Below are 25662 nucleotides of genomic sequence, written 5' to 3'. Positions count from 1 at the left end.
TCTTCTGTATTTGTCTGTTCTGTCTGTTTCTTTTTTTAGAGTACCCTCTTTTCACATCCACTGGGTTGCCAGTAAGGGCTCAATTCAGTAAATCTGTTACTTGGTGTTAGAGCAGGGAGAAAGTTTAACCTGCTTTGACTTTTAAATCAGAGTTGGCCAAGTGTAACCCACAAGATAAATATGGCCAGCAGTGCTCTAGAGACCCTTGCAGCTGTTTTTTGTCTGTAATACATATTTCTACCCAGTTACATTGAGACCAGGGTGGTCTCTGTAGGTTTTGCCTGTGTATTAAAGATGATGGAAGCCCTTTCTGTTTGTTGTCTGCACTGTAGTCACATTCAGGTGTGTTGGACTTCTGTCAGCTGTGATGAGGTATGTGTCATGAGGAGTTATACGTGTGCTGTACTTGGACCAAACTCCTTTATATCTTAGTGCTGACTTTTCTTGTATCCTGTGTGAGAGTATTGTCTTCTTTAATGAAAACATTTAGATTCTTCCTGTCCTTCCCTGGACTATCTGTTGGTAACCCACTGTAGCTCTCAAAAGCTTCATCTTAGCAGGTCAGATGGATAGAGTAGAAAAAGGAGAATAATGGCATGACTAGGCAGCCTTGCCAGTTCCAGCTGTACCAAATGCAGCCACCAGCAACTGCTCAGCATCACACTGAAGGGAAGCTTCTGGCAATGCCAAGAAGTTTCTTCACAAAAATGCTCTTTATTTTACTTCAGGTGATTAGGTCACCAGCTTTGGTCCATTCTGTGATGGACTGAACTTTGGGTGTTTTGGTCTTTCCTTACACTGGCCTTTGAAAGCTGCTCTTTTTGTTTCAGGCATGAAGAAAGACTTGTGTACCTGAAAGCTGAGGTGATTTTAACTGTCAACTAAACTACTTTCTTTTAAGATCTCGTGTCCAGTCACAAGTCTGAATTAGGCTGAGCAGTAGATGCTCTGAGATTGTCTGACATGGTCTATAGCCATTTCAGACCATTTCAACAGAGGGTCTGTGGGGTGCCAACCTGGCTTGGGGAGTGAGTGGGAGGTAGATATCTGAAGGAACAAAATCTCTTCAGCTGAATTTGGAGGAAGGTGCCTGCTTGCAGCCTTACTTTGACTGAACTAGTGGGAATTTGCTGGAAGTGGATGAGGGAGGACACACAGCTACTGCTCTGCCAGTACAGCTGTAGGTAAGGTGACAAACATCTGGAGGAGTCAGGGAACAGGGTAAACAGGCTCAGTGGCTTGCAAAACCTGTCCCGGGCTTGGGCAACCATTCCTGCACACTGAGCATGCCTTCCTGCATGGGACCTGGACATGGGCCAGCACAGCAGCTCAGTGTGAATTGCAGATGGGATTCTGGTGTTACTGTTTTCCAAATCCCTCAAGGAACACCTGAGCTGTGTGGTTTTCACTGAGCCAGTTCACACAGCATGGGAGCACTGGCACTGCTCGTATCTGTCTGCTTGGTAAAAGGAGCATAACTGCAAGCATCACCTGCAGCTCCACTCCCCCATAGTGAGAAGGGGCAGAAGTTCTTGCTCATGCATGGCAGAGTATTTTCAGGACTTCTCAGAGCAAAGTCTATTTTGTGGGGCTTCAGCTGATCCTGGCTGTAGCAGAATGGCTTCTCAGAGCTTCTTGACTTGTGCTGAATGGGTAAAGGAGCTAGGATAATCTGAAGTGATGTACAGACTAGGAGCCCTGAGTCTAGGCAAGGGATGACTAAAGAAGACATGATAGAAGTTTATAGACTCAAGAGTGACCAGAGAACAGCTGTTTGCTGTCCCTTCCTGAACAAGAAGTGGAGTGCACTGAAGGAAACCAACTGGAGGCAGGGTCAGGGCAAAAAGGAGGATGACAGTCCTGACCCACTGCATCTGTCAGTTGTGGAATCATTGCAGGATGTTGCTGATGGTAAAAATTTAAACAGGTTTAAAAAGAAGCTGTTCAGATTAATGCCTGAAAAATCTCATTGCAAACTGTTAAATACAAAACCACCAAGGCCCCTGAAACTACAAGCTGTTGCAAGTTAACATTGTTGTAAAGACATTGTAGTTGACATGGGTTTATATTTTCCCTACACATTTCTTGTTGGTCAGTGCCAAGGGCAAGACACTAGCCTCAGAAAGATCTTTGGTGTGATCTGGAGCAGTTGTTCCTATGTGCAGAAATGAGCAAATCTTCTTGAGCACCAGAGAACCACTCCTTTTTATTCCTTAGGAACAAACACTTTTATAATGTTGAAGTTCTGGGTTTCCTCATTGCCCAAGGACAAGGCACCATTAAGCAGGCCAGTGACCCTGCTTCTGCAGAGACCACTCCAAAAGGAGGAGTAAAGACCCCTTTTTGAAGGGAAAGAAATGGTACTGCGAAACTTGCCTGCTGTTGGGAAGGAGCTATATAATTGCTTGGATGTTAGGGTCCCCTACATGTTATACAAGCCCAGTCCTGCCTAGCTTACACCCCCTTGTTCTATGGCCTTTCCTCTGCTGCTGTCTTGACTTTGTGCTTAAGCCACTGTCCTGATTACCCTTTGTGCAGAGCTTTGAATACACAGATCATCTCTCCTGTGCCATAAGGAAGTCTTGCAACAATGCACTTGTGAATAGCAAACACCTGTGCACATAAAAAATGTCTGACAGTGACTGTGTGTTGCTGTGGTCTTGCTGCTGAGCTGGGAAATCTCTCCCAGACTGGTGGTACTATGTCTTTGATAACTCTGGCACTGTTTTACCTCTTTTCCCTCTTAATCTACACATACAGTATTTTCTCTGCCCTCTGAAAGCCTGACATCTTAAACATGAAAACTGGAAAGCATTAGTGCAAACAGGCTTTCTCTTCCCATCATACTTAAAACTGCCTCTGTGCCTCCTACAAGAAGTGCATTTTTTTTTCTCCTCAGAATCCAAAAGTAAATCAAAACTGTTGGTTCTTATGTATTTAACAGGGCCATCAGGACATGCATGATTCCTTCTCACTGTACACCTTGTCCTGTTTTATGCTCAGTACTACCTTATGTGCTTGTCCCTTGTGCTTGCACTGGAAGCTGTCTGGGGCAGAGAAGATGTCAAGTTGATAGCATGGGATGGAAGGTGACCATCACACCTTCAGGGGTTGTGACCTTCTTAAATAAAAATCACAATGTCAAATATATACTGGCCTGTTGCTTTAGTTCCAAGCATAGTGTTTGCTTTTATGCATAGCCTTGCAGTTTAATCTCCATTCCTTAGCCTTCTCAAGCCAGCTTGCTGCTCTGACTTTGTAGAGCTGGGGAGTGGCAGAGGTGGTATTTTCGAGGCCTCTAAGCTCCTGAGTTTTACAAAATGGCTTAAAACATAAAGAAAGAGTTGCAGACATGGATGCCATGAGAAAGGAAATGCAAATATCCTATTTTTACATTGATCTGACCATACTTTTCTTTCCCGATGGTTAAGGCTGTCATCATCTGATTTCTGTTCTGTAACATGCACTTACTGAAAACGTATCAGACACAACATTGGGCTCTTCTCAATGATATCCAATGGTAGAACAAGGAGCAATGGGTACAAGATAGAACATAAGAAGTTCCAAAGAAATACAAGGAAAAAACTCTTCCCTGTTGAGGTGAGGGAGCACTGGAAGGGGCTGCCCAGATGGGCTGTGCAGTCTCCTTCTCTGAGGACATTCCAAACCCACCTGGATGAGCTCCTGTGTGACCTACTCTAGGTGGTGCTGCTCTGGCAGGGGGGTTGGACTGGATGATCTTTCGAGGTCCCTTCCAACCCTTAAGATTCTGTGATTTTGTGATTCTGTGACTGAAATCAAAGTTGCCAGCAGATATGCTTATAGTCAAGGCTTTCATTGGAAACCATCTTTAGTTCTCTAAGTTGACTTTCAAAGTTCCAGGCAATGTGGGTAGTTTCTCTTCTCCAGTAGAACTTTGTCCATGCAGTTAATATGATACACATGGTTTCTTGCCTAAGCAGCTCTTGCAATCATCCTGGACTATATATACACTATAATAAATCATCCAGCTTGTGAAAAGTATCTGGTTTCAGTCAAGATCACTGAATATAACTAATGCCCAATTCAATGTTGTATTGGGAGTTTGAACTGAACAGTATTTAAATGCCTTTTGACAGCTGGTATATTGCATATTTAAAGTATGATTTGTGTTATATGCAATCCAAAATCAAACTGTGTTTTACTCATGGAAGGTTGAATTGTGTCCTAGTAGTCAATAACTTTTCTAAAATAAAATGAGATCTTCTCACATGCAGTTTCTGTATGCACATACAGGCCATGTGCCTTTTGTTACTCGGGCTTTGGTAGCCACAGCAAAATGTGCCCAAATCCCAGCACTTAAAAAACCATCCAAGAGGTTCTACCTGAACATCAACTGCTCTGAGAACCCATGAAATCAGAATGGGGTTTTACACACAGTTCTCTAGTAAGTAAAAGATGATATACTTGTATCTTCCTAGGCAGGGATAAAATGGGCAATGGCAAGGCAACTCAACTTCACAGTCAGAGACCTTCAGCCTGCAGGTACACAAACAGCACACTACCCTTGCACTACCCTTGCCTGTGCTGTGAATTTACTCCCTGTCCAGCACAGTGATTGGTTGCTGGATTTCCAGCAGTTCAGTGCAAACCTCAAATACAAACTAGGAACACTGGCATTTTGTTCTTACTTCTTCTTGGAAGAAAAAGCCTGAATTGATCTTGATTTCACAATAGCTTGACAGCAGCTCCTCCTATGTAGCTGAAAGTATTCTAGGCTTTAGAAGGTGTTTAAAGATGCTTGTCACACTTTGCTTCAGCTGAGTTTTGGATCAAGCCTGGTTGTTTTCCCACATCTTACTCAAGGGTGAAAGAAGCCTCTTAGAGTTGACTAGTTCCTTCATTAAAGGATATTGATGCTAACTTTCTGTCACCCTCCCCATTTGCAGCCACATCCCTGTTTTGCAGCATCCTGTGGATTTTGTTGGGACTGCTGCAGTGTCTTGAAAGCTTGTAGTCTGACCAAGGTTCATGTGGTTGGATTCTTGAAGGGTTTTCCTGAATGCTCTAAGATGGGGAACTTGTGAAACGATGATGTCAAGAACAAATTTGTCATTTCATGACGAAAACGGTTTTTTTCCTCACCAAACCTCTGACTTAGTGAAGACAGAATATACTGAGCCATCAAGCAAAGGTATTACCTCATGGCATGAGTGACAAGATAAGTACAGGGTGCTTCAGTTTTAGTCCTTCTCAGGGCTTGAGATGGCTGACAGAAAAGAAAAGACAATACCATTTATTTCATTTATTGGCTGAAGCATCTACAGTGCACCAGCCTCTCAATTCATCTGCAAAACTGTGAAATAATTATTTAAAGGAGTATTAAGAAGCTGTGGGCCCTGGGATCTGCCTTGCAGCCAAATGTGTCTGAATTCCTTTATCAGTGATACACCTCAAAATGGGAATGTTCTCTGTCCATCATACTTGCTTACACCACAAAAACATTGCCCTGATAACGGAGGAAGGAGAAATGGTCTGCATTTCAGATGCTGCACAAGGGCAATGAATTTCTCCCAGTGGTGTCTGTGTTTATGCTGAAACACAGAGAGCTGGGAAGTGACTGCCTGGGAAGCAAAATTATTCTTGTAATCACAGAATTGTGAGAGACAGGAAGGGAAAGATTTTAATATGAACTCACAGTCCATCCCTCGTCTTTATTCAGGGCCAACTCCCCTCCATGCCATTCCCAAATGACATCTAGTTTATACCTACAGGCTTAAATATCCCCGTCTTTCACAGGCAATCCATCCCAGTGCCATCCCAATTGTGAAGAAGTTTTACAGGGGCTGTGGTGGTGCCTCCTTGATGCAACTTAAATCTCTGGTTATTTCTGCTGCTGTTGGTGTCTCTACTAGTCCCTGAGTACTGCAGTGACACAACCAGATGCAGTAGTACAGCTCAGACCTTCTGCTGAGGCCAGTCTAAACTCTTGCATGTTTTTTGTATGTCCCAGTATAATTGCATTTTTTGTTTGCAAGAACAGAATATTGTATAGTGGTTTCAGCTTTGTGACTCCCTAGCTCTGCCATAGCACTGCCACTTAACTTGCTGCTCCCCATCCTAAATATGAGCTGTGCATTATTCCTGATGAAGTGTAGCACCTTGCTCTCACCCTTATAAAATTCTATTCTGGTTTTAGACTCTTTTTTTTTTTCAACTTGTCTGTATGATTTAGAATTCTTGTCCTCTCTCCTAGTATTGCTTACAACCTCCAAGCTGATGTTATATCTTAAATAGCCACTTTGTTTATTCATTGTCCAGCTGACTATTGAATTACAGGCCTGATGAGATATCTATTTCCATGGTGACAGTGACCCATTACTAACTCTCACCAGTGACCCAGACAATATTGCTGGCCTCAGAGAATTTTACTTAGTTTGCTTCTGATGCCACAGCATCAGAAATCTTCCTGCAATTGATGAAATTTGGCTTTCCCTACCTACAAGGGCTGTTACAGAAGGAAACTAAACTTGTTTGACTTGATTCTTGACAAATACCTTATTTGCAAATCCAGTTCTTGTTTTCTGAGTGCTTACAAATTGTTGGTGTGATTATTGCTTATAAGACATTCTCAGGGATTGTCAGTAAACTGGTTTGTGTATCATTTTCCAATTTATCTTCTCCTTTTTAAAGGTAGTCACTGCATTTTCCATGGCTTGTATAACTCACATCTCCCCCGAGCTCTCAGCAGTAATTACAGATGGTGGTTGCTTGAGTTTCTTCTTTAAATATCCTGAGGTAGGTCTAGTGTTAGCCCTGGGTAAAAAAGGAACACTAGACAGACTGAAGCTCAGAGAAGTGACCTGGCCCAAAACTACTGGCATGTGTAACCAAAGCAAATTGCTGCTAAATGTTCTTACCTAAACCACATTCACTGCTATTAGTTGTGTAAGCCTCCTGTTCATTAGTTGGTAGACAAAATAGGTGCTAAACCCTGTAACCCTTTTCTAGGCAACAACTTGATTTTCTCTTCTGATGAAGAGAGAACAAACTCTTCCCTTGGTTTTTGTCTTCCTTACTCCCCATGTGTTTAAGGAATGCTTTCTTGCTAATCTTCATGTTTCTCACTATTTGCATCTGGTTTTGCTTCTTGGCCTTTCTAGGGTTGTGCCTGTATTCTCTTGCCACTCTATTATTCAAGTAATAGTAACCAGACACAGATTCTTCTGTCTCTATGCTTTCCTCTCAAGTTCAACAAAGAGCTTATGGTCATGTTAGCAGGCAATGATTTAGCACTTTGTATTAGACTGGGATTAGCCACCCCATCTGCCTTGTGTACCCAGTGGAGTTCTAAAATTAAAGCCTTTGCCTGCACCTTCCTTTTACACACACGTTTAACTTGGGCTTTTAATGCTACTGATTTTTAACTAGGTATATACATTTTCTTCCTCCACTGCAAAGATGTAACTTTTAAGACCTGTAATGCTTAGGCATCAATAAGAGATTGTCTGAGGGAGCTACCAGATGTCTATCCTCACTAATCAATAAATGCCTGGAAGTTTCTGTTTATTTTGGAGGAAACTCTTCTTTTGTTAGCAAATAATGATTAGGTTCTCTGTAGAAAGAGAAAGCAAAGTCTAATGCTTTCTGACAGCCCTCTGGGATTCACCGTGACTTTCTTCAGACAGCAAATGGGCTCCTACAAATCTCTTGGAATCTTCTTATCCTCCAAAGTAAATTTAGTACTGATATCTCTTAGTCATAGTGGTAGGCAGTAGTGAATATAACAGCAGAGCAAGTCATGCATGTGCTTTCATGCTTCTCTCCAGTTTTGATGGATGTGACACAACAACTGAAATTTCTTGAACTTTTCCATGCAGACTGTTCCCTGTGAACTGAGAAATACATCCTGAACCACATGTTTTTGTTAGCAGGAGGAACTGAGAACTTTTTTCATGCTTCTTAAAGACCATGGCATCTGACACAATGACTGGCTCGAGTCAGCAAGTGCAGTAGCCGATTGGGTTGTGTTGGCACCAAACAATTACAAAAAAGGGTATTATTATAAGCTTAATAGCATGCCATAACACACAAATAAGACCCTCCACTCTGTTAAGTGGTGGATAGAGAGAGTGCCCTACTGCAGATCTCCTCACTATCACAGGTGGGAGCAGGTTCAGTGGTGTTGCACTGTCTGGTCAGCAGCAGTCCAATTCAACAAGGATGCCTTCTGTGGACCTATCACAGTGTTAAGTCTGGATAGTGAGTGGTTGAGCAGTCAGAAACCAAGGCAAAGACAGTCTATCCTCTGACAGAGAAGCTTTATTGGATGTGTGTACAACTCTGCAAAACTTTGCTGTGACACATAGACAAGATATCACCACACTGTGTGTAGGCATCCGTGGAGTATTGGCATCCTGGGAGTGATATATTTCAGGACCTTCTCTTTATTCCAGATTTTACCAATCTCTCCTCTGATCCCCTTTTTATACTTTGTGCAGTTGTTCAACGTGGGTAACACTTCTGCATACTTCTGTGGTTGCCCTTCCTTCCTGAGATGTCCCTGGGGCAGTGCTGTATTGCATGTTCTGCCTGCCTACTGATAAGTCCAAGCAATCTTGAAAAAGATTTTACAAAAGAGTTACAATTTTAGAAAAGAACATATTGATACCTTCCAAATCTGTTAGACCAAACAGTGCTTTCCATCTTATCAAAGGTTATTGCATCTGTAGGCAATTCCTTTCTATCTTTTCTTGAAGCTCACGTATGAAAAGTATGGTGTGGCCCTGGGACCATAATGAGGGTATGAGCAAGAAACACATATGCCAGGGTGAATGGAAGCATAAGGTTTGGGTTTTGTGCCAGAATTTCCATTTGCTGTTATTTAAAACTGTGGATCAGGGTTAGACTATGTGACCAGCCCTAGATGAGTCAAAGTGTACAATGTTGTCCCGTTATATCCTGGCCCTTATGGAGCTGCTCCTTTAACAGGCATCTAAGGCCTGTGAAGAAATAAACAGTGTTAAACCGGGCCATCTCACACAAGCCCACTTCAGGCATCCAGCTCCAGAGCTTGGCTTAGGACCCTCAACTTCTCATAAAGTCAATGCAGCCATTTCGGTGCACACGTGTGCCCTGACTCACCTTATGAAGATCCCATCCACTGAGACCTTTGTTTGGACTTTCCATGCAAGGGAAGTTGAGTTTCAGTTGGACTTTAAGTATTTGCTCATCCGTGTAGGAATTGCTTCCACAGCTCTGGGCTTCCCTGCCTGCAAAGTCCTCCCTTGCATGCATAAGGCAATTCCACTTTGCCAGAAAGTGGTCAAGACCTTGGTGTCCTTTGAGATGGCTTTTAATTGAACTTGGTCCAAAAACCATAAGCATTGAAATGAGGGATAAGAGAGGTAATTCTCAGAAAGCCACAGGAAAAAGTGGAATAAATGCAGGGTAAATTGCTGGTGGCAGTCTCTAGGGCTGAAGAAAGCCAGGGGCAAGTTGTATTGCAGCCTGGGAAGAAGAATACCTCCACAGCTTGGCAGGTTAGTCATCCTGCACAGAGCTGGAAGGCTGGGGCCTGTTCCCCAGGGAGATGAGGTGGAGCATTACCACCTGAGGGAATGATAAACCCGTGAATTGAGCAGATATGTTGCAAGATGGGTCTTTAACCTGGGACACTCTGGGACAAACAGGTACTGAAAGTCTTTCTTTTCCAAAAGGTATCACCTCCACTTTCCGAACGTTTGATTTCAGCCAGGTCCTTACGGAGATCTATCCATGAAGGCTTATGCTTGAGCTTTGTCCAGACACAGCCTACTAGCCAAACCCCAGATCAAGAGTTGAGCTTGAAATCAGCATCAGCATAGGTTTTGGCTGGGCTGTTATCACAGGTACCTGCTGCAGTACTCCTGGCTGGTTCACATGTCAGTGTTGCTGTTGTGCACAAGGCTTTGTTTTCAGTGTGGTTAAATGAAACCTGAACTCTGTAATAGAGTCTTGCCCAGAGTGCAGAGTGTGATCAACAGGCCCTGCATCTTTACTGTTCAAAAAATCTGAACTTTATCTCATTTGAATCCTTGGGAATTTAAGCAACAAATACCAAAAATTGCTTAAGACCCTCCCATGTGGAGCCAGCGTTTGCCAGAGAGGACAAGGCTTTGGAGGGGCAGAGGCAGAGGAGTACAGCAGTGACCATCCAGCACATTGTGGTCCCTTTAAATCTTCCTCTCCACTTGGCAGCCCCAGTTTCTCAGTGTTGCTATAGCAAATCTCCATGGCAATGACCCTAATCAGGGAAAGGGGGATGCTGAGGGGACGCATGCTCAGAGTGCCTGCTGGAGCCTCGCCTGCTCTGCTCACTACAGCTGCTCTGAGGGTCTGGCACAGTGGCAAAGAAGAAGATCAGGTACTTGGCACGTTGGTCCTTGGGGAGGCTGTGGCGTGTGGCCGGAGTGCTGTGCGTGTGAGGGGGGAGGTGTGGGCATGAAGCTCTGGGCTTCTTGTGTCCCATCCGCTTCCTTGCATGGAGCGTGCTGGGAGCAAACTGCTGATTCTCACTCTTTCTCCTCGTTTCAGGCAGGGAAGAGAGCCTGAATTATTGCTGAGAGACATGGCGTTGCTGCCTGCCTGGAGTGTGACGCGCGTGGCGATCTCGCTCGTCTCGGTGCTTGGCCTCCTGGGCCTGAGGCTTGCGGGGGCCGACCGGGACTCGGGGAGTGTCATTCCTGCAGAAAGTACGTACCCGCCGTGTGCACCCCTGCCCTGCCAGTGCCCCCCACACCTCCTCTCTCCCCTCCACTTAACCCACAGCAGCCACACGGCCTTAAGCTCCAGGGGAACGCTGCATCAGCCTGAGTGGCGAGGGAGGAACGAGGAATCTGTTACGTGCCAGCAAAGGACGTGAAAACACTGCTTGTAATAACAGCAAGCAAACAAAGGAGCAGGGGTCACTGAGGAACAAAAATGCTATCTGCATACTATAATTGTCAGCAGGGCTTGTTTTAAAGCTCTGTGATTGTAGGTCTTTTAGATCTGCTTCTCAAAAGTTTCGTTTCCAGATTTGCCTCAATACATATCACAGAATGGTAGGATGGTGGAGTTGGAAGGGACCTTTAAAGACCATCTAGTCCAGCCCCTGTGATGTCCTTGCTAGCCTGGATATTGTTAGAAGAAAAATTATCTTTATGTCTGCTAGGGCATTACATTTTGCTTATTTTGAGTATTTGGTTGGAACAATAGGTCAAGTTCGACTTTCTTGTGACTCCTCCAGCTTGACACAGAGGACGTTTACCCCAAGAGGGTATTTGTAAAGCATAAATAGGTTTCTGAAACGCTGCTGCTATTCTGCAAAGCTAAAAAGTAAATACATGTGACAGACTGGCTTGAGCACACCATGGAGCTGGGAGCTCTTGGGTTTGGATAACAGCTCTGTATTAGCTTCCTCTGTCTTTCCGAGGAAGGCTCTAGTTAAACTTTCTCAGCTCCAAAATGAGGCAACACTTCACAGATATTAGGGCACGGAGTCAGTGTTCTCAGGGTGTTTTGGTGACAAGTGGAAGGGAGCTACTCATTACAGACTTAAAATAACCTCTGGGGGAAAAAGAAAAGGCAGCAATTGCACACAAACCAATCTCTAGTTCTTAGTCATGTCTACATGGTATCACAGCTATCTTCTTACGTGACTTTCAAAATACTTAATACAGGACTTGATTTAGTCACTGTATTTTATTCTCCTATAATTTGATTACTAGTTTTCAAATACACCCATGTGTATTTGTGTCTCCAGGACTTACACATTGAATTCCCTTCTGTTTCCCATTCTTTTTTTGATTAGTCCTGAGTTTGATCTGTTCTAAACCAGACCTCATCTCTATTTTGCCTGTTTCCTAAGCATTCATTAATTTTAATACATTGTGTGAAAAGTAGTCCATTTTGTCTCCTCAAGGAAGAAAATTACACTTGAAAAAGAAATTATATGTGCTCCTTGTGTCTCTGTGTTAGCAGAGGCAAGTCAACACATTCTGAGGGAAAAAGTATGTAGTGATTCCTTGTTCTGCTTGTGTAGTGGAAACTACATCATTTTTATCTGTAGAACAAAGCTCTGGCCCCAGTCTCAAGGAGTTATCTTTTTGGTATCCTCTGGCCAGGATACTGAGTTCCCTGAAGAGCCCTTGAGGAAGATTCCTTGTTTGGCACAAGAGAGTGAGGAATGAAGGGCAGGTCAGAGTGTCTCTGTGGCCAGTGTTTCTGCAGAGACATGCTGCTCTCTCCCAAGTAATGGAGCCTGGTAGGATTGCCACAAATGAAGAACAGTATTTATGTCTGTGGCCATGTAGGAAGAAGATTCTTGGCTGACCATGAAGTGTAAGTTGTTTTGTGCTGCTGCTGGGACAGAGTTGTATATCAACAAGGAGCTCAGGATGCTCCTAATCAGCCCCTTTTTGAGAGAGAGAGTGCTGCCTGGCTGCTCAGTGATCAAGGTATATATCTTTGCCCATCAGGGCTCTTCCTAATACTTATCCTGTGGAATTCCTCCCTTAGGACACCGTGAATGCCAACACTTTGCATGAGATTGCAGAACTGAACACTTAAATTTAAGGAATAAGATTTTATGTCTGCTAGATACGGCAGCAGTTCTTCTGGCTCATATTCCTGAGGCCTGGGAGGGTCTTTGAGGATACAAACCTCCATACTTGCCCTGTTCTTATGCTCTTTCACAGGCATCTGTTGTTGGCCATGAGGGTCACATCCATCACTGATTCTCATGCACTGGGAGATTCACAGGCACTGGGAGATGACTGTACTGGTAACCTGCTAAGATGGTCTTTGGCACACCATGACAGAAGGCCAATTGCCAATCTGGAAGATAGAGTTTACTGTTCCAGAGATGAGCTATCCCATGCCAGTTGTTCTCAAAGCTTGGGAATGCTCCTAGACACATTTAATGTATTACAAGAGATGTAGCTCATGGGAGACAGGACACTGCTCCAGACAGACCTTTGATGTGATGTAGGACAGACATTCCTAGATCTTTTCCTGCTTGATGTCAGCTCTGCTGGCTATTTCTTATCAAGGAGTTGATCCTTCTGGGCACTGACCCATTTTGGGGACAGTGTTACTACAGCACGTGCACATACCTTCTCTGTGCATTGCTGGCACTTAAATCCACAGTCAGCCCAGGAAATGTGGTGCTTCTGGGACCTTGAATGACCCAGGGAGAAAAAAGGAGGCTCTAGCATGTGTTGTTGACAGGGATATATGATGTATGTGGATTATACCAAGCATCCTTCTGCAGGACAGACCAGAAGCTCAATGCTCTTCTCTGCTGACAGGTGTGTGACACAGGGCTGGGAATACACCTCCAGCAGGAACAACCCATCACAGACCATACAGCAGTACAGCCTCTCTCTCCCACTTAATGGGGAAAGTGTGCCCTTCCTGTGGCCCCACGAGCAGAAGAGGGGTAGCAGTGTTTTTGTGCAAGCACGGATGGTGCAGGAGTCACAGGAGATAAACATGAGAGTGAGTCAGAGTCCTTCTGAGCATTGCAGAGAGATCCTGCCCTGTGTGTGGCACCAGTATCTGGCTTAGGGCACCATCACCTGCTCTCCACTTGGCATACTTTCTGCCAGCCAGAGCCAGGCCCAGCTTTTTATGAATAATGCTACTGAGCAGTGATTAATCATGTCCTTCCACTTTATACACTGCACGTTGCATATGCAAACGACTGTTCAAGTACAAAGTGCTGTTACTAACGTCTGAGGATTATTTTCTTTAAAGTTCAGTACAATCCACTAAAAAATATATGAATCTGTAATTTCCCTGACCTCCCAGGGCACTTACAGCCCAGATCACCCGCTGTGAAAGCTGAAAGGTGGGATTTGAAGAACAGAAGCTGGTCAGTCTGTTTTCATTAGCCAAGGTGCATGAAATGCAAAGAGTAAACACCATGTGCATGCAAAGGAAAGAAAATTAGACTTCCAGTGCTTTCAGTTCCAGTTTTTCACCAAGTGGAAGCCAAGAAGCATATTTTAAGTTCTCCTCCCCCATTTCTCCCCAAACATACAAAGGCACACACAGTCTTCATGCTGACAGGACCCATTTAAAGAATTATAGCTGACTGTTGATAATTCTCATTATGTTAATCCACAAACCTGTTAAGTCTCCCTATGAATGATAGTCTGTTCCCAGCTGTCAGTGAGGAATTAATAGCACTCTGCTGTACTTTGCTGTGATGTGACTTAAGGTTTGGTTTCATGATTGCTTTAGGCTGATGAAAGCCTCAGCTGCCTTTGACCTTCTCCCCCCCACTACCTGGCCTCCTGTACTTGCTCTGTTTCTTATTCTAATCTTAAAAATTGGGCATTCAGGATTTGATCTGGATGGAAAAAAACAAAAGGAGGTTTATTGCTTTGCTTTTGGGTCAAGCCTCTGCCACAGCATGTCAATACTTCCCCAGCCTCATTGCCTGTAATGATATTGACCTCCATCTTCCTCAGTGACCTGGATGATGACATAGTGCACTCTCAGCAATGCAGCTGACCAAGCAACTGGATGGTCATTCCTGCTGTGAGTGAAGGAAGATGTGCCAAGGACAGAAAGCAGGGTGGGATCGCTCCTATTGGCAGCAGCACGTGTTTGGAGCTGTTTAAAACCTTTGTGAGAACAGACCTTCAGACATCAATACGCTGGGGAAATGTCCACAGGCATCCCACTGAAAATATTGTGAGGGTGAAGAGAGGTGAAGTCCAGCTAGATAGGCCAGCTTCCCAGCCCAGCAATTCAGGCTGGAAAGAAGACACTGAGGCAGGGAGTGACAGAGAGCAGTAAAATCATAAGTGAGACAAAGATGGTGAATATTTAATAATTGCCTCTTCCACTGCAAAAATTAGAGGCAGGAAATGAAAGCAGCAGATGTTCCCTTCAGAGCAGACAGGAATGGTATTTTGCTCCTTCATTGAATAGCTGAGCTGTGGAACTCATTGCCACAGGATGCTGTAGGTGCCAAAAGTTTACATAGATTCAGGAAGCAACGGTGCAAATGAAGGGGAGAATCATGGAGGGCTTATCAGATGTAGAAACATCAGCCAGACTCAGGATATCCTCTAACCTCTTGGTAGCCTAGAAGAACATTGCTAGAGGCTTATTCTTATATCTTCCTTAAGTATCAGCTGTTGCCTACTGTGAGAGTCTCGCCAAATAATAGTTAACAGCCTGGTTGGAGCCAGGAATTGGGCAGCTGGGCTGGTAACAGTCTGACTGTAGCTACAGGCTTTCCAGGTAATGGGGTACTTCCCCTATTTCATCTGGGGGACTACATTAAAGTTGCTCCATCCTAGTGCAAGATGTTTGATGGAGAAATCAGCACTTCCCTCCTTCAGTCCCCAAAGTGCTGAACACGTGTGCTCTGCAGGGCTGCACGGGTGGATGAGTTTGCAGCCAGCCACTGCCCCAGCTGCTTGCCACCTCCTCCCAGGCACAGCTGCAGCTTCAGTGAGTCCATTCTGCACTGCTGTAAGTCAAACTGATGCATCCCATCCTGGGATGTACCTGGTTGGAGGAGTCAGGAGCATTTCCACTGCCATTTCTACCTGCTCCCAGGAGGCAGAGTGCCAGCCTGACCCAGAGGCAGCTCTTTCTGGAGAAGGACCCTCCACCACAGAGAACAGCCCAGGAAACTGTGTCAGAGTCAATATCCCATTATGTGGTGAAACTGGCTGCATCTGCACCATGGCTTTGAAGAGTAGTGCCCCATTAAGAACTTTATATGTGCTGATTCAGGGCACACAGAGCACAGGCAGGTGTCCTCAGTCCCACCAGCATTTTCCTGCAGAAGCTACTTTGATGCCACAGCAACTGCTTTCATAGGAGCAGCAGAAGTGAAAGAACCACTTGGCATGGTTGTGTCATTCCACTAGTAACCCTCTGCCCACGTAGGATCACCTGACTGCCACAAACACCAGTGAGCCATCCCACAGCCTTGACCTTCCCGAGGCCGTGGGAACACTCCTGGGCAGCAGGCAGTGACTGACTATGGAATTCATGACTCTCCTAAGAGATGCTTTCTCCATTCTGCTGGAGCAGGAGGCATTCATTTATGACCTGCAGTTGTTTTTTCTCCAAAAAAGTTCTGATTTTGAGAACACTCTAGTGCCAAGCTTATCAGGGTATGCAGCACTTCACTTTCTGAGAAGACCACACATAAAGGGCTGGTGTCAGGATGGAGCCAGACTGTTCTCAATGATAGGACAAGGGGCAATGGGTATAAGCTGGAACATAAGAGGTTCCAAATAAATACCAGGAAGAATTTATATGCTGTTAGGATGAGGGAGCACTGGAACAGGCTGCACAAATCGGTTGTGGAGTCTCCTTCTCTGGAGATGTTCCAAACCCACCAGGATGAGTTCCTGTGTGACCTACTCTAGGTGGCCCTGCTCTGGCAGGGGGGTTTGGACTGGATGATCTTTCAAGGTCCCTTCCAACCCTTAAGATTCTGTGATTCTGTAAAGGGGAGGGAGCAGGCCACAGCACCAAGTGACTTGCTGACAGCAGGCTGAGGATGCAGGTTCTTTCTAAGGGCTCTGTTCCATGATCTGAAGTGAAAACAAGGAAACTACTGAAGTAGTGAAAACAGGAGGGGGTTGAGTGTCTTTAAAATGTGCTCAAAACCATCCTGTGGCTACTCTTCTCAGGCCTGGAGAGAGTCCTTGTGAGCAATGCTGTTCTTACAGAGGTGGGGACTTTGCATCTCCTCACATCCCTGGAATTAAAGCCCTGGCTTGATCCCCTGAGATGTCAGCTGCATGGAGGGGTGATGGAGGAAACTGGGTGGGAGTGAAACACCTCATGAACAGGTCAAAGCCCTTAGGAGGCTTGCTGGGGACTGAGAAGCACTCTGGTTGCTGCTGCTGCCCATTAGGTCCACCCCAGAGGCCTGTGCTGGCACAGGGTGCCAGGTGTGGGGTGCTGCAGTGCTGCACCAGGCAGTCCCAGCTCAGGCAGCTCCCCAGACACCTCAGCAGCACCTTTGCACCCTCTCTGCTTTGACAGACAAGTCCAACTGGCAGTCTCTGGGACAAGGATTTTAGCCTCCCCCCTGCAACACGGGGGTCTTTGATCAGAGTAAAATGTCCTCTCTCCCCATTTCCCCTGCGTCTCCTCCAGTATCTGCAACTTCTTCTGACAACCCACACTTCTTTAACTCTGCCACTGAACAAAAGTGCAGGGGGAATCCTGACAGAGATGCCCAGGTCCAAAAGTGAGGCATTTTTGTTGTTGGCAAGTCCCCTCCTCCTCCTCCTTCTCTTCTCTGCCTTTTCCCTGCCCTGCCCCTCTGTGCACACACGCTGGCACCAGCTGCAGAGCCAGTGGGATGCTTTGCATTCCTGGCAGAGAAAAAATACAGCAGCAGGTGAAAGGAAGCAAATACAGATATGACTGTCCCTTTGCCAAGCCTGCTCTGTAAGAGCTCCTGTAAAAACAGACCTGCCTGTCTGATTTCTGAACCACTGCAAACTGCTATTTTCAGCGTATCAGTTGAGAATTAACCCGTGTCTGAGGAGGCCACTGATCCATGGCCGAGCATTTTGGTTTAAAGGGGAGAGGCTGGAAGCTAAAGGCACACAGCACTGGGCAGAATCCAGCCTGGGCTACATTCAGAAAAGTCCAGACAGCAAAATGCTCTCGTGTGTTTTGCTGGTCCTCACATGGGTGCACAAGATCCAGCCCTGTCCACAGGCAGCCCTGGCTTTGTCCATATGCAGCAGTGGGTGCCTGGCAAAATGGGTTTTCTCCTGGCATCACAAGGTCTCTGAGTATTCCCTCTCTGTACTGCTGTGCTCCAAATTTCCTGCTGTGATAGTGATGCTTTCTGTCCCTTTTTCCAGGTCGGCCCTGCGTTGACTGCCATGCCTTTGAGTTCATGCAGAGGGCGTTGCAGGACTTAAAGAAGACGGCGTATAATCTAGACACGCGGGTATGTGTTTCTATAGAAATGCTTTTACTTAGCCGTTATCTCCAAGTGGCCAGGGCTGCCTGGCTGTGTACAGCAGATGTGACATCTCTGCTGACTCACTTCCATTTCAGCAAATAGGATTGTACCAAGCACAGATTATGTTTCATAGGCTGGAGGGGTTCATTAAACACCATGTAGCCTGACTTCTTGCATAACAGGCTAAAGAATTACCCCATTCAGTCCCTGCATCAAATACCAAAGGAAAGAAGATGTATGAAGGAGAGAAGAACAAAAAGATGATTTAGTCTGTATCTCACAACATTGCTTCTGAGCTGTGGACTGACTGCTCACTTGGGCAGGTGCAGAAAGTGAGCAGGAGAACAAGAAGGTGGCAGGCAGGGCTGGCAGAAAGGGAAAGCAAGCACATGGATTCCTTGCTCATGGATCAATACTCTGTGAAACAAGAGGAAGCAAATTTGCTTGAGTAGTTACCACAGGGCACTGTGCATTTTGCAACTTCATGTGCTGATCTGGTGCTGCAGAGGTCCCAGTGAACAAAATCCGAGCTGTGCTACATGATTTGAGCAACACATGTGTGGGTCTATAAATAGGCACAAACACTGCCCCAGGTAGGACTTAACACAATGGTTCCCATGCTGTCTGAAGTTTGCAGGTCTCTCCCCTGTAACAAAGCCCCACCATGTATGTCATGTCCTGCCTCTCCTTCCTTAACAGCTCCATCAACTCTGGCAACATGACAGTAAAGCAACTTGTGGTGAGTGAAACCAGTTCATAACCACATCGTCCAGTTCCTTTAGGTGTCTGCTCAGTGTCTTCGCCCAGTGCCATCCCTGTTGATAGGTGAGAAGGGCTCCTGCTTCCTCTGAAGTCACACCCTGCTCAAATTGGCATTCAACCAAAGAGAAATCAATGATGTGTCTCAAAATATAACAAAGAAGGGCAGTTATGTCGCTTTACCTTTGGTTTCTTGTGACTTTGGCCAATCATGTAGGGCCCTACACAATAAAGCTGGAGTGACTTTAGGTTTCTTGAGCTATCAATAGCAAACTGATTAGGGAAGAGCTCCAAGTTGCATGGAGAAACGTTCCCATGCACCAGCATGATGCTAAATAACTGTGAAGTGGTAGAGTGTGAACAGAGGGGCTTTACCTCCAGCAGCCATGCTGGGCTGTTCTGATGCACAGTGGGCTTTCACCTGTTAGGATTAGGTCTGGCTGAAATGTTTTGCACCTATAGATGGCACAGAAAGAACTTGTGCATTGCAGCTGTGTTAGTTCTTTTACTTTCACCAGACTTTACTGGGGATGTTAAAGAAGGTACTAAATGTCCCTCTAAGCTGCACTGGGAAGGTATTTTTGAATGCAATAGAGGCAGCGCAATCCTTTCATCCCACTTTCAGAAATATTCAGATGTGTCTGTGTTGCCTATTCTATTTGGAGAATGCAGTGAGCCTCCAAGCCATCAGAGAGCCACGCTGTCTTTTAAGAGGTGAGGCAGAATTGAAAGGGAGAAGCTGGGCTGACCCCAGAGTACTGCAGGACAAGCTTCTCTTTCCATGAGGACCTGGACAGGCCTGAGGTTCCAAAGCACTGACTCAGATAGCTCAGTATTACAGAACAAGGGGCATAGGAACAGTGCATCACCAAAACAAATGCTACCACTTATCTGGAGCATCAGCCCATGCTTTGACAACTGTCAGAGTTTAATACTATCAGTAAAGAAAAGGTGTACTACTGTCCATCTTCTCCAGCCCTTGTATTGAAACTCCAAACACCTTTCTGGAAGAGATGCTTTAGTTAAATACAAATTGTTGAATGATGCAGAGATGCTGAAGTGAAATGCAGTGGCCAGGGTCCTGTGGCCTTCTCTGAAAGATACAGCCTCTATAACCTTGCTCAGTGCTGGTGCTTGGCTCACACTGAGCACCCATAATTTCTAAAGTTTTACACACAAACCTCATTCAACAACTCCTTAGTCTTGAAAGTTGTTGTAACAAGGGCAAGCCCTGTGCAGGACTGTTCTTATCAGAGACTTCCTCAGCCAGTGTTGACAGGGCCACAATTAATTTCTGTAATTGATGCTTCTCTTTCATAGTCTTTCAGTTGCCAGTTGAGAGCTCCCAGAGCCTCTCTTCCTGCCTGTAAAATAGTCACGAGTGACGCCTAGGCTGGGTTTGTGGGAACAGTGACAGCTTGTTGGCATTACAGTGAAATCCAATAAGCCTGTTGGATGTTAAGATGATTCTATGATTTCTACTGGGCTCCCAACAATGAGAGCATTCACTCACCCAAGATGTCATTGTGGAGGTGAGGAGCGGTGCTTAATAAGACCTGCTAAGCCGATAAGTGGAAGCAGGCAAGGGAAGTGAACAAGTCCTCTTTAATGCAAAGGTAGATGTCAAAAGCTTGAGTTGAAAAGGACAGAGGGCTGTGGAGGGGAGGGGAAAGCAGTTCTGAAACAGCCTCTCCCTGCAAAAGCTTTCAGTCAAGAGAACAAGAAATGAGTAGGAGAGAGTGGGAATGGCTGGGGGAACAGAGGGGCTGCTGGCCAAGCAAGGCTGAGCTTAGGGGAGCAGGCCCCCAGGGAGAAACACCCAGCTACTCCTTTGGAAACTGTGTGTCTTTGCTAATGAGCCCATTGTTGGTTCTAATTTGTTGGGAGGTATCATGTCAGAGGAACACCAGCAGGCAAGACCTCCTTGTTTCACAGAGCATTGAGATAATTTGTTAACAAGTGGGTTCCAACCTTTAATGGTTTTTTTTTTGCAGTGCAGATGGAAAACTCATTCATGGGGAATTTAAGCCTGTTAACTTTTTTTCCCCTCAAGAAACTCTTCAAAGTCAGCTTACAAACTGCTTAAGGGACCACAGATGTGATCAGGGAGAAGTTTCTCATCAGTCACAATTGCATTTGCTAATGTGAGTTGCTTGCACCAATAATTTTGATTTGAGTCTTGCCAGAGACTCAGCTTCTGGAATGACAGAAACATTTGAGAAAATCAGGCTTTGTTTTCTAAAAATGTGAGACCAGGACCCACAAAAGAGTTAAATATTTGATCACAGTTAAATAAATGATAGTTAAATATCTTTGAGGGTCTGGAGTTATTGGTTTTTTTTTCCTGGATACAGAAACAAAACCAGCTTGGAACTGCTTTTCCAGTCAGGCACTCCAAGAAGAAGAGCAAGTAACTTTAAATGATGTATATAATGTTTTTTTAACCTTTTGATGGGGTTCTGGAGGCATGCCTCCAAATGGAGTTGATAATAAGGCAAATGTCAGTAAATTAACTCTGGTTAGAACAAGGAGCCAAAAACTCAAGTCGAGATCTACACCGAAAGATGATGAGTTTCAGACAACAAGGTTAGACTGACAGCTGGACTGAGCTCAGAGTTATTCTAGAGAAACAGGAGTGTGACTGAGAGCAGAACTGGCTCCTCAGCACATGCTATCTGGTGCAATTACATGATATAGTACTGAAGACATCATCATCAGGAAGCCATCAATCCCTGTGAAGGAATTAAGAGCAGGGCAGCCGAAAGTGGACTTTTTCCTCGGCATTCATAAAGGACACTTTAATAATGTTGACAGCCTGCTCCCTTGAAGTTAACTGCGAAAATGAAAACATTCAAACTCTAAAAATACTCTCTGTGCATCTTGATACTGAATATATTTATTTCATCAGTTTTTCTGGACGAAAACCAGCACTAATAACTATGTTTTTTCACTCAGCAAAGCACCTTGGCTACAGCTGTGCAGAAGGATTAGGTCTAATCAATTAGATACTCTTTTAAAGTGAAATATTCAGTTCTTTGATTTCATGTTTCTTTCCAGACAGAAACCCTCCTCCTGAGAGCAGAAAAGAGAGGCCTATGTGATTGCTTTCGTGTACTACACTGAAACGAGCACTGGGATTTGAGCAATGGACATTTATTCAATTTCAAAAAGCTGTTCAATAAATTACAGGAAGACCTAGAGTGCAACTTGTGCCACACCACAAGGAAAACAGTTTTTATCCACACAGGCATGGCTCAGATCATTTTTGCTTTGATGTGTGTTATCATTACTCTATATGATATTGCATCTGCTGAAACGTCAACAGAATAAGCAGTGCCAAAGTCTCACTCACAGGTTTTGTGCAAGGGTAGTATCTCACTGTTTTGGTATTTCAAGCCAAAAGTTGTCCTTTGACTCTCAGGCCAACCCCTCAACACATGTGATTTGCCATAGGTCTGGGAAAGTCAGCGGAGTCGTACTCTTTACTATATTCGTGGTAGAATGTATCTCTACTATGGAAAGAAAGCCACTTTGCAATGATGCACAGCTAAACATTTACAAACAGGCAGTGGTGGCTTTATATAGAAATTAATAGTTGTCACTGACTGCTTGGCAGTCCAAGGAAGGTATTTGTTCCCAATTGTAGCAATAGCCCAGTGCACAGCAAACACAGTAATCTGTATCACCATTCTCATTTCTTCAGAGCCCCTCAGTAGCTGTGATCTTTTTTGGAGAGATTTATTAAGTATCTAATGTGATCAGTAACATTTGTAATCACATGAATACTGCCTGGCAATTGAACTGATTGCATCTGCCAAAATCTTCCGGGGAAGTGTCTTTCATTAGGCAAATCACATACTGGATTGAGCCACTCAAACTGGCCTCTACAGAGAGCTTTGGCAGAGAGCCTACCAAACGCCTCCATGCCCAGGAGTCTCCTGCAAACTGCATTTTGAGAAATATTTCACTTCTTCCAAAATGGGCCATAGCTCTTGCACGGACTTTACACCCCATAGGAGCAGGTTACAGCGCTGGTACTATTAATAAACCTACTGCAGTCGGTGTGAGACAAGAATAAAACAACGTAGCACTGGTAGTAGTAAAGATTGCTTTCTGTTACCCTTTGAAGAAGAATGGCAAATCCTTTCTCATTGTTTTCCTTTTCCCCTCTGTTTTGGGGAGGAGAGCAGAGAATGACCCCGGTGGAAAGTTCTTGTAGATAATAATAAATTTTTCCTAGGGCTCAAAATATCACCCCCAAAGTACAATTAATAGGGATGTGTATATCAGCCAAAGTATCTATGTACAGGCTAGAAACTTTTAGACTAACAAGAGTATGAAAGCAGCAGCAACAGCAGTGGTTTTCAGTCATTTCACCAATTCTTAGTAGTTCTTTTTCTTCTGGTAAGTGGCTGATATATTGCTGTGGCTCTGCTCAGTAAGTTCTGATGGTAGCTATCTCTGTGTTTCCAAACTGCTTCTCTCCCATTTTATCTACCACATTAGGCATAAGAAAATAAGGAACTGTCACCCACTGCCAACTTACTCTTTTGTGTGCAGTCATACCAAATAACACAGAGGATTGTATTACCATATACTGTGCCAAAGTTGTTTGAAAGGCATGTGGTCCTCAGCAAGGAAAAGCTTCCTTGACCTGCATTTCAAGTAGGAAATTTGCTTTGTCCTTTGTAGTATTCTAGAAAGAAACCTTTCTAGGTCATCAGGTTCTAGTTTGTATAAGAGAGAAGCAGCATGACACAGCAACACATTGCTTCCAGGGGCAGTGCACTCCACTGTAGCACTGGGAACTGGCTGATGGGAAGCAACAGAAGTTCTTGTCACAGACCTTATTTGATTTTACAGAGAAACCAATAGGTTTAACACAACTCTGTTGCAAAATACCTACCTTAGGTTGTGTTCTTCCCACTGAGATTTGAACCAAAGTGCTGCACAGATTTCAGGCTGGCTTTTTGCAGGAGGTGAAGTTCCAGCACTGAGCCTGTGTCTTTTCCAGTACAGCTCACCTTATCAGGGAGCAGCATGTCTGTGGTTTTGTCCTGCTTTCATGCATGCTTATTCTGCTGGTACCTTAAAGAATCTTGCAAAGTCCTGTTAGCAAGCACTGTTTCTTTTGGCTGTGTTTCTGTTTAGAAAGATGGTTGCTCACAGTTGAGTCCTGATACGTGCAGGTTGTTATAACAGAAAGGTGGAATGAATGACAAGCGGATGCTCTCTGGCTCCCAGAGGGATCAGAGTGACACTGCAACTTTGCAGTTGTGGTTATTCTGTATGTACTCCTCTTTGTCTGGAATACAATACAATAAAAGGGCAAGATGCATTATAGCATTTGGTGTGCTCTGTTAGTGATTTGAAAAATGATATTCCTTATGCATGAAAAAAGAAAGAGTTAATAAATATCTGGTCTTTAATTAGGTGGGAAATCCATGGAGAAAAAGAAAAAAGCTATTTTGAATAGGAAAATAAAGCAATCTTGTATGTGGGTTGAATTTATGAATGTGTTCTTATTGACTGAAGGAAGAAATCAAACTCCCTCATTTGAAATTAAAAGTACCACAGTGATTTTTGTGAGCTTTTTAAAGAACCTCATACTCTGAACTTGGTGGTTGTGATAAAGCTCCTTAAACTTGCTGGATGGCATGAAGAAAAAAAAATTGAGCTAGATAGTTTTAATTTATTATTGCTCATGAAGTTCATTTAAATTCAGAAGCCCCTTGAGTCTCCACTTACCAGAAGAAACTGTGTATTTTGCAAAAGGATTTAACTGCAGAAAGTCTGTTTTCCCACACAACACTTCCAGTGCTGTTTTGCTGTGAAGCCAAGGCAGTCCTCGTGACCTTTTGAATCCAAGCTGTGTCTTTTCTTCTGGTGTAGTGCTGCTGGGGGCAGCCCTGGCACATGGTGTTTGTACGTAAGGTGGAGTGCAAGTGGTAGGCTTGAAAGATGCACAGCCAAGTCCTCCCCATAAGAGAAATGGTCTAATCATGGTAGCATGATGCTGTTTCTGGGTAGACAAGGTGGAAGATAAATCCTGGTAACGATCTCCAAGTCTCCAGAGCTTCCTGTACCTAAGATAATGCCTTCTTTGGGTATAATTCTGTGTGTATGCTAAGTTAGTAATTTTGAGCTGGGTCTCAAGACAACTCTCTAAAGACACATCTCCGTATTTCACTCTGACAAATGGGAACACAATTTATCTTTCCTATAATGAAGATTCTAGCTAGATCATTATCTTTCCTATAATGAAGATTCTAGCTAGATCATAGAACCATAGAACCATAGAATGGTAGGGGTTGGAAGGGATCTTTAGAGACCATCTAGTCAAAACCCCCTGCAGAAGCAGGTTCACCTAGGTACATGTCTAGGTGGGTCTTGAAGACCTCCAGGGAAGGAGACTCAACCACCCCTCTGGGCAGCCTGTGCCAGGGAACAGTGAAATAGTTTTTTCTTAAGTTTAAGTGGAACTTTTTGTGTTCCAGCTTCATCCCATTGCCCCTTGTCCTGTTGCTAGCTACTATAGAAAAAAAGGGATGCCCCAACCTCCTGACACCCACCCTTTAGATATTTATAAATGTTAATAAGATCTCCCCTCAATCTCCTCTTCTCCAGACTAAACAGCCCCAGTTCCTGCAGCCTTTCCTCATATGAAAGATGCTCCAGTCCCCTGATCATCTTGGTGGCCCTGCACTGGACTCTCTCCAGCACTTCCCTGTCCCTCTTGAGCTGAGGAGCCCAGAACTGTACACAGGACTCCAGATGAGGCCTTACCAGGGCAGAGTAGAGATAACACCAAACAGATAACACCAAAGCTAAGTGGTATTTTTGCTAGCTGCATCTGGCTAGTGCATGGGCAGGTGCTCCTTGCCCATATTTTTGTGTAAAACACTCTCAAAGCCCCATGGAATAACCTCTCCAGA

The 25662-nt window shown here is 44.5% G+C and overlaps 1 protein-coding gene across 1 annotated transcript; it reads left to right on the top strand.

The window, feature by feature from the left end:
* Positions 1-10312: 10312 nt before the first annotated feature.
* On the top strand, positions 10313-24209 carry NICOL1 (NELL2 interacting cell ontogeny regulator 1). The gene is made up of 4 exons (XM_010199950.2): positions 10313-10384; positions 10555-10712; positions 17865-17953; positions 21785-24209. The coding sequence occupies exons 2-4, from the start codon at positions 10589-10591 to the stop codon at positions 21848-21850; spliced, it is 279 nt and encodes a 92-aa protein (XP_010198252.2). The 5' UTR covers positions 10313-10384; positions 10555-10588; the 3' UTR covers positions 21851-24209.
* The last annotated feature ends 1453 nt before the right edge of the window (positions 24210-25662 follow it).

This window comes from Colius striatus, chromosome 3, assembly GCF_028858725.1.
Source record: "Colius striatus isolate bColStr4 chromosome 3, bColStr4.1.hap1, whole genome shotgun sequence".
Classification (NCBI taxonomy): Eukaryota; Metazoa; Chordata; class Aves; order Coliiformes; family Coliidae; genus Colius; species Colius striatus.
This window is presented reverse-complemented; position numbering and strand designations above follow the sequence as displayed.

What these genes read in the sequence shown, in the direction of transcription:
- NICOL1 (XM_010199950.2), top strand. Translation starts at nt 10,589, where the DNA reads ATGGCGTTGCTGCCTGCCTGGAGTGTGACGCGCGTGGCGATCTCGCTC. An exon ending in GAGTGTCATTCCTGCAGAAA is followed by an intron (nt 10,713 to 17,864) that starts GTACGTACCCGC and finishes CCCTTTTTCCAG; the next exon opens with GTCGGCCCTGCGTTGACTGC. An exon ending in CGTATAATCTAGACACGCGG is followed by an intron (nt 17,954 to 21,784) that starts GTATGTGTTTCT and finishes GTTTCTTTCCAG; the next exon opens with ACAGAAACCCTCCTCCTGAG.